Raw genomic sequence first — 17,968 nt, 5'->3', positions numbered from 1 at the left:
TGTTACCGACACCCTTAAGCTGGCCATACACGTTCAATAGCTGTTGGCCGAACGATTGGTCTCCTGACAGCTATCCCCCCCCCCCCCCGTACACAGACATGTTTGGCTCGGCTGAACGTGTCTATATGCTATGGGGAGAGCGGAGAAAGACGGTGCCAGACACTTCTGGCGGCAGCTTATCTCCCCAGAGAGCGAAAGGATTGGGCAAAAATATTCAATTCACCCAATCCTTGTCTCCCCACACACATTAGTGTGTAGGCCGAACCCGCCGTAATGTGTATGGCCCGCTTTACGCTCGCTCACTACCCCGAAACTATCACAATTCAGATTTTATTTTTATTGGAAAAGGGATAACTATTAGATCGGGGGGGTCCTACTTCTGGGACCCCCACTGATCACAAGAACGGGGGCCCTGTACCCCATAGAGGCCCACTGAAATGGATGGAGTGGCTGGTTAAAAATGTGCATCATAATTCCATTCATCTCTATGGACATAGCAGAGCTGTACTCTGCTCTCTCTGGAACTCCCATAGAGATGAATGGACCAGCCGCTCCATACATCTTCAGGGGGGGGAAGGCTCCACGGGGTACAGGGCCCCCATTCTCGTGATTGGTGAGGGTTTCAGCATTAGGACCCCCGCCAGTCTAATATATGGCATCTTTAAAAAGGAGTGGACTGGAGTGCACACCGAATCCGTTTAACCCATTAATCCAATGGATCTGTAAAGTTACTCAACTGTAGAACAATTCTTCTTGTAAACTATACAATTGGCGTCCAAAGGCGGCATGGATGTAAATCCGATTTTATACCAGTTACTGCAGAAAGTCCTGATTGCACTTTTTTCGCTTACATGCTCCTTGTACGGTCACACCCTGAGACATTGGCTCCAACTACCCGGCACTTACACACTGTCATTAACCTAGACCTGTCCTACGTGAGTCACTGCCATCAAGCGTTATCACCTCTCCTCTGATTGTCATAGAGAGTACCTACCAATTAAACCACCCAGCCATGCACACGGCCTTGGGAATGTCTGTTTATTTATTTATTTATTTATACATTTTTTGTTTTGTTTGTTTAAATATCTTATTAGTTATGAGTAAATACGTGTGATAAGAAAACTCTATGGGGAGATTTATCAAAACTGGTGTAAAGTAGAACTGGCTTCGTTGCCCATAGCAACCAATCAGATTCCACCTTTTTATTTTTCAAAGGAGCTGTGGAATCTGGTTGCTATGGGCAACTAAGCCAGTTTTTGATTTGCACCCGTTTTGATAAATCTCCCTCTATATCTTGCTGTGACAGAACAGGAAATAAATGCAGTTCCAAACCATATTTGTTCCCAGAATACTGTCATTCTCCCAAGAAAGTGGGTCGATGCCGCGGTTCCTTCCCTCGATGGTATTATAATCCAGAGGCCAGTGAATGCGAAGAGTTTATATTCGGAGGTTGCCACCCAAACAAGAACAACTATGTCCGAAAAGAGGACTGTCGGCAAACGTGTGTAAATTCTGCTGAAAGTGCAGGTAATAAATGTGTTTAAAAAAAAATTCTAAAGTCCCCTTGAGGACTGGGCCAATGTTTGGCATTGCGTTTTTGTTTTTTCCTTTTTTCCGATCTACCTTCCATCTCACCTCATGGCAGAAACGGCCCTGGCGTGAGTTCATACAACCACTTAATGCTGATCCCGTACCTATGGACGATGTCATGCGTTAAGGGATTAAAGGGTTGTCCAGGCTACAGATATAGGTCCTCAATACCAGATCGGTGGAGGGTTGACACCGCCACACCAACCAATCTGTTTAAGTTAGCCGCCAGCGCCGAAGACTATACAGTATATGGAGCTGGAGACAGACAGGCGCTGGGAGCTTGGCTGCAGTACCCCGGCATGGCCACTACACAGTGTATGGTGCTGTCTGCCTCCAGCACAGAGCACTGTATAGTTTCCGACACTGGCGGCTGCTCATACAGCAGATCGGTTGGAGTGCCAGTGTCAAAAGCCCACCAATCTGATATTGGTGTCCTAAATCCTAGAAAAGCCCTTTAAATTCTAGTTCCACAAACCTAATATATAATCTGCTACATTTCTTGGAAGCAAGTTAACAAAAAACATCAATGTGTCTATAGCGTTAAAAAAGCAAACAAAGAAAGAAATACTATTTTTTTTATTTTTATTTTTTTTATCCACAGCTGCCACTAAATGCATTTAGGAGCTCACTGCACATGTTTATATGCTGTTCTCAGTATGTAGTGAGCTCCCCCTAGTGGTGGCTGTAGACAGTCCACATTTTCTTTTAAATGTATGTCCATACAGAGAGTTTGGACCTCTGATGGATATCTTTATATAAAGAAAGTAAAACCCCATTTATCTACCCAGTCTGTTGCGATATCCAGGAGATGTCGTCTCATGCTGTGTTTTCCCTTTATCCCTACTGAGCACAGTTTGAGGGTGACTGTGTATAAGTGGGGATCAGTGCCAGCTTGTTCTAAAGATTGTAGGGGGTCAAGCTGCCAAACTCCCACCCTTTTTTTTTTTTTTTTTTTTTCAATAAATCGAAAATGCATTACAACCACTGAAAACAATCAAGACCTTAGTCCATAACCCAACCAACTAAGCTCAGTTTGAGTAACAAACGGCCAGTCAACAGAGGCCATCAAAAAAATAGGACATCCTATTTTTGGCTGTTTTCACTGCCAGACGGACTCGATTGAAATCAATGAACCCGTTTTTAACGGCCGCATAGACAGGAACGCACCGGTTTATCTGCCATTAAAAACTTCAAGTGTCTTTCAGAAATTAAAATAAACTCATCCACTTGAATGTGTAGGGACGCTCGCTAATCACTGAATGCTGTAGGACCTGCGCGCCCAGCATCGTGATGTCACATCTCTGGGAACCTCTGGTCCCACAGCATTGATTGAAAAGCAAGGGTTAGATAGACGAGTGTCCCCATGAATTCAAGTGGATGAGAAGAGTATTGTACTTTTTTTTATTTTTCTTCTTCCCTGTAGTTTGAATGTAGCCTTACCCAGAATAGTGGACCAGAGGGGGTTTTCTGAGATTTTTGAACTGGATAGGTCATCAGTATCTGATGGGGGGGTCCAACACCTGGAACCCCTACCGATCAGCTGTTTGAGAAGGCACTGGTGCGGAAGCGGCGCCTAAGCCATGTGATGCATGTGACGTCACTGGCCTAGGGAAAGCTGAGAGAAGGCCACGCTGCTACTGTGAGCGCCGGTGCCTTCTCAAACAGCTGATTGGTGGTGGTCCTGGGCGTGATCAGATACCAAGGACCTATTCAGAGGATAGGTCATCAATAAAAAAAAAAAATCTCAGACAACCCCTTTAAAGGGAGTCTGTCACCAGCATTTCACTTTTTTAAACCATTCCCACAGCTCCCTAGCATGCTTACAGTTAATCAAAACGTTACCTCTGGCATCAATCCTGTTCTTATAAATCCATCAAAAACGATCTTTATACGATATGCAAATGAGGGCTCGCAAGTGCCCAGGGGCGGCATTACTCTCTTAGGTGCCCTGCTTGCCCAGCCTTTTCATTGCGTCCCCCCACCCCTTCCTACCCTCCGCCCGCCCATCCTTTCCCTCTGACGCCTTTCTCATAGCTTGTTGTTCCGCCGAGATCCCGCGCATGCGCACTCCGTCCGGCGCATGCGCATTGCGATGCCCATTCCTTGTACAGCATCACAGTAACTATTGCGCATGCGCCGGCTGACGACGCAAAAACTCAACAAAGGAGGCGGTCCATCGGCGCATGCGCATTAATTACTGTGATGCCGTACAAGGAATGGGCATCGCAGTGCGCATGCGCCGGCCAAAGGAATGAGTGCGCAGGCGCGGGATATCGGCAGAATTACAAGTTAGTAGAAAGGCGGTCAGAGGGAAAGGATGGGCGGGTGGAGGGTAGGAAGGGGCGGGGGGACGCAATGAAAAGGCTGAGCAAGCAGGGCACCTAAGAGAGTAACGCCGCCCCTGGGCACGTGCGAGCCCTCATTTGCATATCTTATAAAGATCGTTTTTGATGGATTTATAAGAGCAGGAAAGATGCCAGAGGTAACGTTTTGATTAACTAAGCATGCTAGGGAGCTGTGGGAAGGGTTAAAAAAGTGAAATGCTGGTGACGGACTCCCTTTAACTATATGACGTGGGACATTCTTAAAGGGAGTCTGTCACCTTATTTTCATCAATATAATGAACAGCACTGCCCCACAGAAGACCGCATACCAAACATACCTGTGTGCAGGACAAGCTCTTTTGTGCACAAAGCAAACCAGACTGAAGAGGGGAGCGCTGCTTTAGCTGCTCATATCTTGGCATTGGTAGAAGCTAGAAATATGAGCCTGCTGGCATTCCAAGCTTTCAAACAATACCAGAATCACAGCGTTATCTCCGCTATATCGGAAGATACAGCTGTTAGAAAGTCAGGAGTGAAAGCTGTCTTTACTTTCACTTTCAGCTGGGCACTTGGGAGCCATTTTTCAGCAAAATAAAAGTCCATTTTCTGGACATGTAATAAGGACACGAAGTACACACAGGTAGGTTTGGTATGCGTTCTCTCGGGCAGTGCTGTTAGTTACGTTGGTGAAAATGAGGTGACAGACTCCCTTTAAAATCGCAGGACATACATGTGCTTTTTGGGACAACCCCCGTGGATTCCACCTCATCTTTAGTTAGCATTAAATTATCTTCCATTTCTGTTTGGCAGATGGTTCCGGGAAAGGACGGAGAAATGAGCCAGGTAAATACATTTTGGTTTTGTGGCCTTTTTATGACTTCTGTAGCTGTGTATTTGAAATATCTTTGGTAAATTACATCCAAAAAAAGGTTTTACCAGTCGGATGTTAAGTTCTGTTTAACTGGGGGCGCAGGACCAGCTTTAGGGTTGTGTGACGGATGCCGTTGCATAGGGCACACCGGCCGCAGTGCGTCACAGATGACCAGTGGCATCTATGGAGTTATTTGGTCACTGTATGTTGGTATTATTGAGCGGTGTATTACTATATTTACTTAGGAATGATGTATGCAGTGGATGGTATTAGTAACGCTGGCCAAATAACACTGCTATACTGTTACCTGGGTTTGGCACAATACTAAGGAGACCAGAGACTGAGAACACCGATAGTGCACAGGGCAGGCTTCAACAGGACCACATCGCTTGTGCATTACAAATAAAGGCATTGTAATATTGCGATTAGTTCAGTAAATGTTAATTTCACGCTGACACGCTGTGGTCCTGTTAGAAGTGCGTGGCCTGAAGATGTCCTCTAGGCTTCCAGTTTTTGGTCTCCTTATTCATTGCACGGTACATCCCTGGACTTTTGGCACCTTGTGGGTGGCTGCGTCTTCTTTTACATGTTATCTACTAGCGTTGTGCTCATTCTAAAGCATTGTTCTTCTTCCTTTGGGGGATTATAGTTAGGAACGTGAAGCTGAGAAGATACAATCGCTGTATTACTATAGTCTTGTGCCTCATGTGAAATATTTTTGGGTAGTTTTATTACTACCTCCTGTGCAGGTTTACGAGCTATTAATTCAGCGTTGGTCACGTTAATGTTTATAATGCTGCTTTACGAATGCTTAGAATGTGTATTAATCCAAACCGTATCCTAACAGTGTGTGACGGTAAATGTCTGCGATCACAGTTCCGCTGTGCTGACGGCTGCTGCATCGACGCGGCGTTACAATGCGACGATGCTCAAGACTGCAATGATAATTCTGATGAGTCCTCCTGTGACAATTGTGAGTATCCTTTCCCGCTCTCCATCTGGTGCTCATCACTACTCGGATTAAAGGCTATGTACACCTTGGAGGCATTTTACTCCTTTTGGGCTACAAATATTTTTTTCAATAGTGTTTTTTTTAATTTAAGATTTTCAACAGGTTTTGTAATAAGATTATAAAGGGGTTGCCCTTTAATAATTATTGGCACAGAGTGCCCTAAAATAACTGCGCCCATCATGTGATGCAGGCCTCTTCCGGCCTGTGTCCCGCACTGTACAGTTTAGGCTACTTTCACACCTGCGTTCAGGTGTCCGCTCGTGAGCTCCGTTTGAAGGGGCTCACAAGCGGCCCTGAACGCAGCCGTCTGGCCCTAATGCATTCTCAGTGGAGGCGGATCCACTGAGAATGCATCCGCCTGCCAGCGCTCAGCCTCCGCTCCGCTCAGTGAGCGGACACCTGAACGCTGCAAGCAGCGTTCGGGTGTCCGCCTGGCCGTGCGGAGGAGAGCGGATCCGTTCCAACTTATAATGGAAGTCAATGGGGACGGATCCGCTTGAAGATGACACCATATGGCTCAATCTTCAAGCGGATCCGTCCCCCATTGACTTTCAATGTAAAGTCTGAACGGATCCGCTCAGGCTAATGTCACACTTAGAAAATTTTTCTAAGTTATAATGCAGACGGATCCGTTCTGAACGGAGCCACCGTCTGCATTAATATGAGCGGATCCGATCGAACGCTAGTGTGAAAGTAGCCTTAGGCGGCGCGGTGACTTCTTCGTGCCGCCAGCAGCCTATCAGAGGAACTGGGAAGGGAGACGCCTCGCCCCTGCCCGGCCGCATCACTTCCATCTGTATCTCTGTCCTGAGGACGGCGATACAGATGACTATGGGGATGAGCGCTTCCACAATAGCAGTGCTCATCTCCCTGGGCCCTGCCGCTGCCCCCTCTTGTGAGCAGGGCCGTGCCGCCTGGGGCAATCGCCTAACTTTTGGCGGTGCGGCCCTGCTGGCACCCCTTAAAATTTTGCGCCCGGGCCACAGTTCCCCACCCCCACGCTACGCCATTGCCTCCACAACATGGGAGAGGCGATTTGCTATACCATCGCTCATCCCCATGCAGGACAGTGGTGTGCCGGGGCAGATCCCATTAGACAGAGCGATCTGCTGCCGACACATCCAGGTCTTTCGGCATGCTGAAAGATCTGGACTGCCCGATGAACAAGCTCGTTCATCGGGCATTTAGAGGCAGTATTGGATGGTCAGATGATCGCTAACGAGCTTTCATAGGAGCGCTCCTTATCAGGTAAAAAATCTGGCAGTCTAATATACCCTTTACACAGGCAGATTATCGCTAATGAGCATTTGTATGAATGCATATTGGCAATAATCTGCCCAACGTTTGGGAGGTGTAAAGGGGCCTTTATCAGTTTGAGAAGCGTTTAGCTATAATGAGTGTTTGTTTATGCGGTCAGGAGATGAGAACTACACATGAGCCATCACATGATGGGATTCAGAGTAAACAGAAAGTGACTGTCTCTGTATTCCCTGATTCTCAAAAACTGCAGAATTTTTTATAAATACTAATTGACCCCAAAAATGGTCCAAAATGAGTAAAATGCAATCAAAACTTGCTCAAAAAGTGTCCATAGACTTTAAAGGGGTTGTTGTCACTTCAGCAAATGGCATTTATCATGTAGAGAAATGTAATACAAGGCACTTGCTAATGTATTGTGATTGTCCACATTGCTTCCTTTGCTGGCTGGATTCCATTTTCCATCACATTATGCGCTGCTGGTCTCCATGGTTACGGCCACCCTGAAATCTATCGGCCATGGTCGTGCTTGCACACTATAAGAAAAAGCATCGGCCTATGTGAGCTCCCACGGTCCCATTTTTGTCCTATAGTTTGCAAGCACGGCCACCGCTACTGGATTCCAGGGTGGCCGTAACCATGGAAACTAGCAGTGTATAATGTGATGGAAAAATGAATCCAGCCAGCAAAGGAAGCAATATGGACAATCGCAATACATTAGTAAGTGCCTGGGATTAACTTTTCTCTACATGATGCATGCTATTAGCTGAAGTGACACAACCCTTTTAAGCCCTTGGCCCAACTGAATTTTTCTTCCATAAAAATGAGTTTATATTAAACATGGAAACTTTGTATGCATAATACACAGACTGTAGAAATGAGTAGTGGCCTAAACATGTACAGTCCACAACCACAAAAAGGCAATAATGCCACTGATTTCCACGTCACCACTGGTCTATCACGTCTGTATTTGTGGATGAGCTTGATGATCGTTGACTGGATTGTGTAGAGTAAAATATGGAGCCTTTCGTTTAGGGGTCCGCAATATACCTGCACTGGCTGTGGGCTCTCTGTATCACGGATGCGGACCCATCCACTTAAATGGGTCTGCAATCCGCAAGATACGGAGCGGAAGCGCTACAGAGCGCTTCCGTGAGATTATGATCCGTGCATGAGCCCTTACTTGGTTAGTGATACTGTTCATGGTGTCATTGGCCCTGTATACAGTTTACCATCAGCATATTCATAACGGTTTTCTTTGTAGATGATAAAGAATTTAAGAAGTTGCAAAACTTGGACGTGCCAAACAATAAAGGTATGTGCTGCATAGCAAAACTATACAGACAGACACAATAGTATAATAATAATTCTTTATATAGCACCAACATATTCCACAGCACTTTATAATGAGAAAATAGCAATTGTACTAAGTGCTTGCCTTGTAGAATGTGCAGAGGATGGGAGTAGTAGTGGCCTTGGAGTACTTCAGGCTGGTGCTCCCTGGGGATTGGTGCAGTGGAAATGTAGTACTGGAGAAGCGGGCCAGAACTAACGTAGAACAGTCTCTATTTACTAGTGCGAAATATAACTTGTGCAGCACATCCAGCAGCAACAAAGTGCAGTTTCCCTGGCATCAGATGAGGTGGTGTAATGGCAGGTTTGATGGGCAGTAGGTTGGCACTAGCAAGCAATTGTGGATATAGCGGTCCACTGTAGTACAGGCTTAATGTTAGTCTGGCCTAGCGATGGTTTAGGTAGGTGGTGGTGTCTGACCTGTTGTCCCTCACCTTGCAGCAATGTCTGTAAAGCTGTATTTTGCTGATCACTTGGCTATCTTGTCTTGCTTTCTTCTTGAAGCTGGCTTTGCTTACCTCTCTGGAGTGTTGGTCTCATAGTGGAAGAAGATACCATTCTTGGGAGTAGGAGCTCTGACATGCTTCCTCACTCCCCCACTATCAAAACAGAAACCCCTTCCTCTGTCTCATTAGCCTAGAACTCCTCGTCCTGGCAGGAAGTAGGACTATGCCCACTCCCACCAAGAGAGGAGGAAAAGGGTGGTTGTTCCTGCCAACCATTACCTCCTCTGATGGCATAAATGGCATGAAACATGAAATGCTATACGTTACATATAAAACACAACAATTGCAAATACCCCCAGGTCTGGGTGAGCCAGTATCCTTAATGCTTTTGAGTGCAAGTGGTGTGGTGGATATGCTGTTAGATGAAGGATCAGGTTGTGAGAAATAATATTGAAGGTGGGTGAATGGAGAAGAGTTGGATTAGAAAGGGCTGCTGGGAGTCGGACTGCTGTCAATCTGATATAGATGACCTATCCTGAGGATAGTTGATCAAAATGAAGCCACTGTGCAATCCCTTTAATGAGGGAAAGACTGAGCAATGAGTAGTGATCACGGAGAGAATGGATCAGAGCTACAATAAGTTCTTGTTTCCACAGAAGGAAAAAGACAGATTCTAGAAAGAGGTGCAGGTGGCATGAGCGAGCAAGTGATAGGATATAGGGGGGGGGGGGGGGGGGAAGAAATGATCATGGTCCAACATTACCCCACAGAGGTCATGCAGCCCAGGAGTTATGGTAGTACCACACACACAGAAATTCTGTGATCACTCAAGATACAATGGCCTCAGGATACGGTATTTTCAACATACAATGGTGTTTTCTGACCCATCGTAAGATGAAACCAGACTCGACATGCAATTCCTCAGACTTGGATCCAACCAATCAAGGTCACTTCTCTGGTATATTCGCTGGATTAGTTACTAGTTAGCGGCTCCTCCTGACTGTTCTATGGAAGGACTTGTTTTATCTTTCTTAGTTATCTGCTTATTTTTCTTAAATCTTCAATTTCTCTCATCTTGGATGACTTTTTGGGGCTTTGGAACCGATTACTCAACTTACAATGGTCATCCTGGAACCAATATTGTAACTTGAGGGAGCACTGTATCCGATTTTAGGTAGGATAGTAGATGGAGGAAACACAAGTAGTTTCGTTTTTGACGGATAGGAAGTAGAGATGAGCGAATTTGATATTTTGAAATTTGTTCACGCTTTGTTTACTGGTAAAAGGTGACTTGCGTTATGGATTCCGTAACCACGGACCATAACGCAGTTCTATGACTGAATGCCTTTAGTGGCATTCCGTTATTCATTCCGTCATAATAGAAGTCTATGGGCGGCAAAACGGATCTGTTCCGTTTCCATTTTGCAGGGGAGTCCTCTCCTAATCCGGAGTCTTCTCCTGCATAACGGAAACGGGACGGATCCGGTTTGCAGCCTATAGACTTCTATTATGACGGAATGCCTCTAAAGGCATTCCGTCATAGAACTGCGTTATAGTCCGTGGTAACGGAATCCATAACGCAATTCACCTTTTACCAGTGAACGAATTTCATAACCTGAAATTCGCTCATCTCTAATGGAAAGCTCTGCAAAGAAAAATAAAAGGTGGAATCTAAGCCGGTTTTGATAAATACCCCCCCCCCCCCCCCCCCCCCCCCCCCCCTCACTTTCAGATGTGGATTCTTTACTGGACATGCACATGCTTATTACTCTTCATCTGTTTCAGCTCGGTGTGTGGAGTTGCCGGCTACTGGTCCATGCCGAGCCAGCTTTTCTCGCTGGTACTTTGATCCTGTAATCCAGAAGTGCTTGGGCTTTACCTATGGGGGCTGTATGGGAAACCGAAATAACTTTGTTCACGAACACGACTGTGAAGAGTTTTGTAGAGGAGTTACTGGTAAGTCTACCTAGTTGTGGTACATGTATGGTGCAGACGTGGGGAAGGCTTGACCCAGAATTTTACTGCCTGCTTTTCATGTCTACTGGGAACACCATTTTAAGGGCGCCAAATGTAAAAATTTTATTTTGACAACTTGACTCTTCCTGTTTTCTGCAGCTCACATCCCCTTTTATTTTTTTATTTTGTAGGCGACAATAAAAAATCCAGGTGTAGCCCCAGCCTTAATGTCTATTGACCTCCAGTCCTTGCATATGCTATAAAGCATAGACACCTGGTGGATTCACTTTTCCATCGCATTATACACTGCCCTTTTCCATGGTTGTGACCACCCAGCAATCCAGCAGCGGTAGCCATACTTGCACACTATAGGGAAAAGCACCAGCCTATGTGTGCTCCCGTTACCCCAGCCATCAGAGAAGACAGGGCTGGCACTTTTCAAATTTTCTTAAAGACAGGTACCAATGTATCATCGTCATAAAAAAAATGTGGAGTGCAATTGTTGTCAAATCAAAGACCATGCATTAATAATCAGTCTACAAGACGAAGGCCCGACTGTACCGATCAGTGTAAGGGTACTTACCGGATGTGGATCCTTCTGACAAATGCATTGAAATGCTGGATCCGTCTCTCCAGTGTCATCCGGAAAAAACTGATCCGGAATAATTTTTTTGCATTTTTAAATGTCTGCGCATGTGCAGACCGGAAAGCCGGATCCGGCACTAATAAACTTCAATGTAAATGAATGCCGCATTCCGGCAAGTGTTCAGTATTTTTGTCCGGAAACAAAACTGCAGCATGCTGCGGTATTTTCTCAGTCCAAAAAAACGTAAGAAGGACTGAACTGATGCATCCTGAACGGAATGCGCTCCATTCAGAATGCATTAGGATAAAACTGATACGTTATTTTCCGGTATTGTGCTCCTGTGACAGAACTGAATACCGGAAAACAAAAACGCTAGTGTGAAAGTGCCCTAACAAAGTAGAATAATACCAGGGTCATCAAAAATAGGAAGTCCTAAGGTTGTTCTTGTACGATGGGACACAATCTATATGCGATCTTCTATGATTCCAGTGCAACACATATCATGAACAAAGGGGGAAATGGAATGTCATTAAGAGGGAGACTGACTGTAACATGAGGGGGAAAATCGGGGAAGGTCGGGGTGTTAGGGAAAATGGAGTTAAATGATGAGGGAGGTTTCTATTGGACCAATAAAGCCTGGTATTCCAGGGTGTTCTGAAATACAAACCACAGCATACATGCAGAATTGAATGCCTCGTTGGTGTCTTTCAATAGAGCTGTGAGTTCCTCCATTCTCCGAATATCTTCTACCTTGTGGACCCAGAGGTCTATAGAGGGTGGGAAGGCGATTTCCATCTAGCTGAGATGCAGGCCTTAGGTGACGCAGGATTGATTTATTAAGCAAATTGCTGGATCGGTCCGAGAGCAGTAACAGAAAGAAGCCCAGGGTGTTTGGTATGGGAAAGGAAAAGATTGAGGTTATGGTGACTTCCAGATTTGCCTAATTTTACTGCAATGGCAGAAAATGTGGAGATGCAGATGGAAACATTTTCTGAAGAAGAGTCGGAACATCTAGACAGTATTTTGTAACTTGCTTCCTGGAATTTACTAGCAATGGAGGATTTGTGCGCGGGATGATACAATTTCGGCCACAGAGCTCCATTTGTCAATATATGGAGGTCTGAAGTCCGGATAAGGCACTACCAATGCCTTATAGAACTCAGACCGGGAGTGTCTGTATACACCTGAGCCTATGCATACCTTTTCGATAGGGGTAAGAAGCCTGTCGAAACTCTTGGACGAGGGGATAGAGGAGAGAAAATATTTGTCTAGCTCTCCACTGTCCCAGGGCTCAAGGGTCTGACAGCTCCAGTAATTCAGAATGTGTAAGCCATCTCCCTGCTGTCCTAAAGAAGGGAGCGCGACATTTTCTACTTAAACGCCAATGCAAAAGGGGGCCCGAGGAACAGCTAACTGGGAATTCCGGGTGTCCCAGGACTAGAAATAAAGGGGAAGGTGTGGGCGAGATCCTGCTGACATTAGCATATTTGAGAAATTGGAGGTAGGTAGGGCCTATGGTGGGGTGGGTGGAGAGTGCTGTCGGGGTCTGCACCATCGCCCAAGGTAAGGGCTCCAGAGGGGCCCGTGAGCAGCGATGTTCAATGGTCACCCATTGTTTAAAAGGAGCGTGGAGACACCAGTCCAAAACGCGCTGAAGCATGGTAGCTGCATAATATTTTCGGAGATCCGGAATCCCCAGGCCCCCCCCCCCCCCTCCTTCAGGAGATGGAGCAGAGTGGGCCAGCCTCGGGCCCTAACCCGCCCAGATGAATGTAAAGAGGTCTCGGTGGATTGTGACAAAAAATCTAGGTGGTAGTTTTACTGGGAGTGTCTGAAATAGATATAGCAGACGAGGGAGAACATTCATCTTAAAAATGGCACAACCATGTGTACAGGCCCTTCGACCATTTATTTAGACCCTCCTAATCCGACCTAGCAGAGGGGCAAAATTCGTACTGTAGACCTCTCGGGTCTCTTGGAATCCATATTCCCAGATATTTGACCGCTTCCACCGTCCATCGGAAAGAGAAAGAGGCCGCTAGATTGGATTCTAGAGGGTTTTTAAAGTGAATTTTTAGATTGGTCATTGCCTGGTACATGTTAAACTCAGTGATCCAGTTTTGGAAAGAGGTCATGGGCTTAGTAATTGTGAATATCAAGTTATCTGTGTATGCCGCCACTTTATATTCCTGTCCCCCCACTGAGAGGCCTGTAATATTTAGGGTTTGACTGGACTGTTTGGAGTAGAGGTTCCAGTGAAGGCCCGAAAATTAAGGGGGAGAGAGGGCAACCCTGTCGGGTCCCGTTTCGTATTTCAAAAGTGGACAATAGGACCCCATTCACTTTCGTTGCAGCAGAGGGGGGAGGTATAGAGAGAACAGATCCAGGCCATCATAGAGCGAGCTATGCCTACATGGTTTAAGACCTCAAATAACCACTGCCAGCCCACCCGATCAAACGCCTTTTCACCATCTGTCGATAAAAGGCAAAAAGAGGCGCGTTCTCATTTACCATGGTGAATCAGGTTCAGCACTTTCGTAGTGTTATCCCTAGCTTCTCTAGATGGGATAAAGCCTACTTGATCAGAGTCAATCAGGTCTGACAGGAAAGGGACTAGGCGCGTGGCCAAGATCTTTGCAAACAACCTGAGGTCTACATTAAGCAATGACAGAGGGCGATAGCTTGTGCAGGCTGCTGGATCCTTGCCCTCTTTATGTATGACTGTGATATGTGCGCGAGTCCTATCTCTAGGTGGAGGAGTCCCTCTTGCCATTACGGTCAGTGCCTTAGTGAGGGGGGCCTGTAGGAGAGGTAAGTATATCTTATAACAAGATGCCGGTAGTCCGTCCGGACCAGGGGCTTTACTGGGTTGCATAGTTTTTAAGGCTTCTGTTAATTCCTCTTCCGAGATGGGCCTGTCTAATTCCGCAAGAGCATGTCGTGGGATTTTCGGGAGACCTGAGTCGGATAGGTATTTGCGCATGGCTAGTATTAGGGAGGGGCTAGCCGAGTTAGAGCGAGGGAGATTTTACAAGGTCTGGTAGTATTGGGCAAAAGCTTCCGTTATCTTATCTGGATCATTTAGGTTGTGGCCCCTGGGATTGGCAATCAGTGGGACATAGTTTCTCGCAATGATCGAGCTAGAGTCCTACTACAATTCATCTACTACATCAACAAGGCCGTGCGAGAAGCCTGGGCATGTGACTGTGAACCAGCTCCAGACGAGAGACCTCAGCCAGAAGCTGGGAGATGTCCTCTGCTCTCTCTCGTCTGGCTCCATGCTTGATGAGCGCTCCCCTGACCACACATTTGTGATCAGCCCCGACTGTGAGGGGAGAAGCGTTATCCACCTGGTTTTCTTCAAATTAGCAAGAGAGAACCGTATGGATGTCCTGTGAGATTAAAAAGTCCTGTATCAGGGACTCATTCAGTCGCCACTGCCAGGACTTAGGTGCTGGAGAGGGGAAATCTCAGAGAAGCATGGAGCATAGCGTGATCAGAGAAGGTCCTAGAATCAATCGAGGAGAAGGCAAGGAGGGTTACCACTGAATGCTGTATTAGAAAATAGTCTAACCTAAAGTATACATCTCTTGCAGCGGAATAATGCCACTTTTTCCTATACTGTGCAAGCGCTGCCACCCCTGCTGGATTGCAGGGTGGTCGTAACCATGGAAACGAGCAGTGTATAATGAAATGGAAAAATGAATCTGGAAAGCAAAAGAGGCAATATGGCCAATCACAATACATTAACTTCCTCTACATGATAAATGCCACTCATTGAAGTGCGACAGCCCCTTTATTGGCCACTGAGACTGCAAAATATTTCTTCCACCGCTGTACTTACTTTACCAACTTTCTACATTATATAACGTTGTACATAATGGAATAAATTTATGATTATTATTTTTTTTTTTTTTCTTAACAGGTGAGGATATTTTTAGAACCAGTACAGAGGATCCTAGTGCACAAGAAGGGGGTGTGGGTGAGTGCACTTTTCGATTTGTGTGTATATGTATGTAATACGGAGGCATGCAGTTATGTCTCAAACAGATATGTAAATAATTACATATGAGGTCTGATTAGACACTGGGTCTTGCCACAAGGTGGCATAAAAAAAAAATGCTCTCAGAGGCTACTTTTGGGTTGTGTACCTCTTGATGAGAGGTTGTTGACTGCTAGATGTGCCTCTGCGATGCACTTGAAGACATTTTGCCCAGTTGACAGAATTTGACAAGGGAAGCAGGATGGCCACTTGATGTATTGCCTGCCATCTTGGCCAGCTCTGACTTAGCTGTTATGTCACCACTGCTCCCAACATCTCATGAGGGAAACGTACACATGGCAAACAAGCTTCGGATGGCTCAGACAGACCACCAGTAGAGAGGATTGTTTAATCTGCAGACAAACATGAGCAGCTCCGACAGTTTTTGTCCACCATGCAGACCGAGGTGGCACCTTCATTCCACACTCTTGTCTCTGCCCAGACCATTTCCAGAAGCTTAGCAGAAGGGACTTTAGGGGTCACTGCATACATTACATGTTCTGACATTGACAGCCAGCTTCCACCTGCTTCATTTGCAGTGGTGCCATGAACAATAAACCTGAGTTGCTACGGACTGGAACCATATCGTCTTTAGTGACCAATCCAGGTTCTGTTTTGAATCTGATGGTCCGGTTTGAGTATTTAGGCTTTGTGAGTGCTTCAATCCTACTTTTGCTGTTGAGCGATACATTGCCCCAACTGCTGGTGTAGTGATCTTGGAAGCCACTGCAGTTATGATGCCAAATGTATTTAATTCTTATGTTATACTACTGCATAATACTTGTTTTTACAAAATAATCTGTTTGTGTTGCTGAATTCCAAGACCCAGAACATTTTTAGTTTCCTGACCAAATAACTGTCTGAGAGCTAATATATTAGATTCCTCTCTGGTTATACTGCAACCTGCTAGATGCTCCCCCTTTTACAGGCTGCCCGAGATCACAGCCACCTGAAGGGGGGGAAAGAGTTGCTTTAAGCCTTCATATAGTGGCTCTGTAGAAGATATTTGAAAGCTGGCAATCTAAGTTTTAAAACGAGCCCAGAATCGCAGCATTATCTCCTCTGTAACATGAGAGATTACCTTTATAGAAATCTGGTTGGGAGTGAAAGTAGCAGAAACCTGCTTTCACTTTCGCCTGTTGTCGCTTTTGATTACTAAAGGTTGTGAATAGGCGGTAATGCTGTGATGCTGGTCTTGTTTTAAAGCTCAGATTGTAATTTTTCAAACAAGACCAGGTCCATATCTCTAACTTCCCGAAACATGAAGGCTTAAAGCAGCCCCCCGCCCTGCTTTTCAGGCTGAACTGTTAGGCCATTTTCCCAAAGCCCGAGCAGAGCTTGGGCAGCAGGGATGCGGGTGGGAGGGTGTTTTTACACCTTTATATCTGAAGGGTTAAGCAAAAAATAAAAAATTCTGAATAAAAACCTCTGTGCTTTTCTTCTACAGGCTCAGCTGAGGTAGCCATTGCAGTGTTTCTTGGCATCTGTATCTTGGTTGTCCTTGCTGTAATTGGATACTGTTATATGAAAAAGAAGAAGAGCAGTAAGCGACAAGCAAACGTCAACAATACTGTTGTACCTGCAACGGAAGACACAGAACACCTAGTATATAATCGGACCACCAAGCCAGTTTGATTAGCTGGTGCCAACCTATGGAGAAATGTATTTACCATTGGACTTAATTCAACACTCCACACTAAAGTCTAGTGCACGGAGCTCTCACATAGCCCCTTTGAGGGAAAAGACTGCAAAATGTATCACTTCCATTGCCAAATGGTGGACGCCATAAACCCAGCAGTCAAGGGCGTAGGCAGAATCTCTTTATTCTTGGGGAGGGGGGGATTTAGCTTCATTTCTTTACATAATGTCATTGTTTGGCTTTGTGCACCTGTCCACTGCTCGCTAGAATCAGCCCCTTGTGATACAAGCTCCTAATTTATGCAGCAGTAGACAAGTACCCAGTGACTATGCAGCCATGTGATGTCCCATGATGTAACGACATTACGTGGCACTTTTAAGTTATATATACACCATTCTAATACTCCATCTGACTATACGGCGGCCTGACATCACTTTATTTTTTCATTTTAACCTATAATGTAGATATAGTATTGTATGAATTGTGTTGTTTGGTGACTCTTTATAGTTTGAAGAGACAACGTTTCCGCTTTAATTTCATGAGTAAATCTTTTTTATATAAATGAAAGTGCGGTATCCTCTATTTTTGGGTATGGGCTAGAGTGATTTCACATTATATTTTCTGTTTAGTCAGCCTTGAGAAGATGGAACCCATCAGTCTTATTATTTCTCAATTGTCAACCAGTACCTATTGTAGTTTCAGAAATGACAGTCCTCTTTTACATTAACCTTAGGATGGAACCTGGCCATGTGCTGGGTTGATGCTACTACTGACTGTATCTGATGGTCAGAAACTCTCAACATACACAACGTTTTGTAAAAAAGAACCACAGAAATGTAAAATCTCAGTATGATGACAGCAATAGTGAAGGAGCAGGCCGTATAACAGGGGC

General features: G+C 45.4%; 1 protein-coding gene across 2 annotated transcripts in view; it reads left to right on the top strand.

Annotated features, from left to right (window-relative positions):
• The window catches only part of SPINT1 (serine peptidase inhibitor, Kunitz type 1), a 43,479-nt gene extending 25,836 nt beyond the window's left edge, over positions 1-17,643 (top strand). For both annotated transcript variants that reach the window (XM_044272233.1, XM_044272234.1), the window contains exons 4-10: positions 1,348-1,527; positions 4,725-4,757; positions 5,633-5,758; positions 8,319-8,369; positions 10,639-10,809; positions 15,321-15,377; positions 16,885-17,643. In XM_044272233.1, the coding sequence (XP_044128168.1) occupies positions 1,348-1,527; positions 4,725-4,757; positions 5,633-5,758; positions 8,319-8,369; positions 10,639-10,809; positions 15,321-15,377; positions 16,885-17,072 (806 nt within the window). In that variant the 3' untranslated portion in view covers positions 17,073-17,643. The remainder of the gene's footprint in view (positions 1-1,347; positions 1,528-4,724; positions 4,758-5,632; positions 5,759-8,318; positions 8,370-10,638; positions 10,810-15,320; positions 15,378-16,884) is intronic.
• Positions 17,644-17,968: the final 325 nt, after the last annotated feature.

Source organism: Bufo gargarizans, chromosome 11, assembly GCF_014858855.1.
Source record: "Bufo gargarizans isolate SCDJY-AF-19 chromosome 11, ASM1485885v1, whole genome shotgun sequence".
Classification (NCBI taxonomy): domain Eukaryota; kingdom Metazoa; phylum Chordata; class Amphibia; order Anura; family Bufonidae; genus Bufo; species Bufo gargarizans.
The sequence above is the reverse complement of the archived record's forward strand: the minus strand, read 5'-3'. Positions and strand labels throughout refer to the sequence as shown.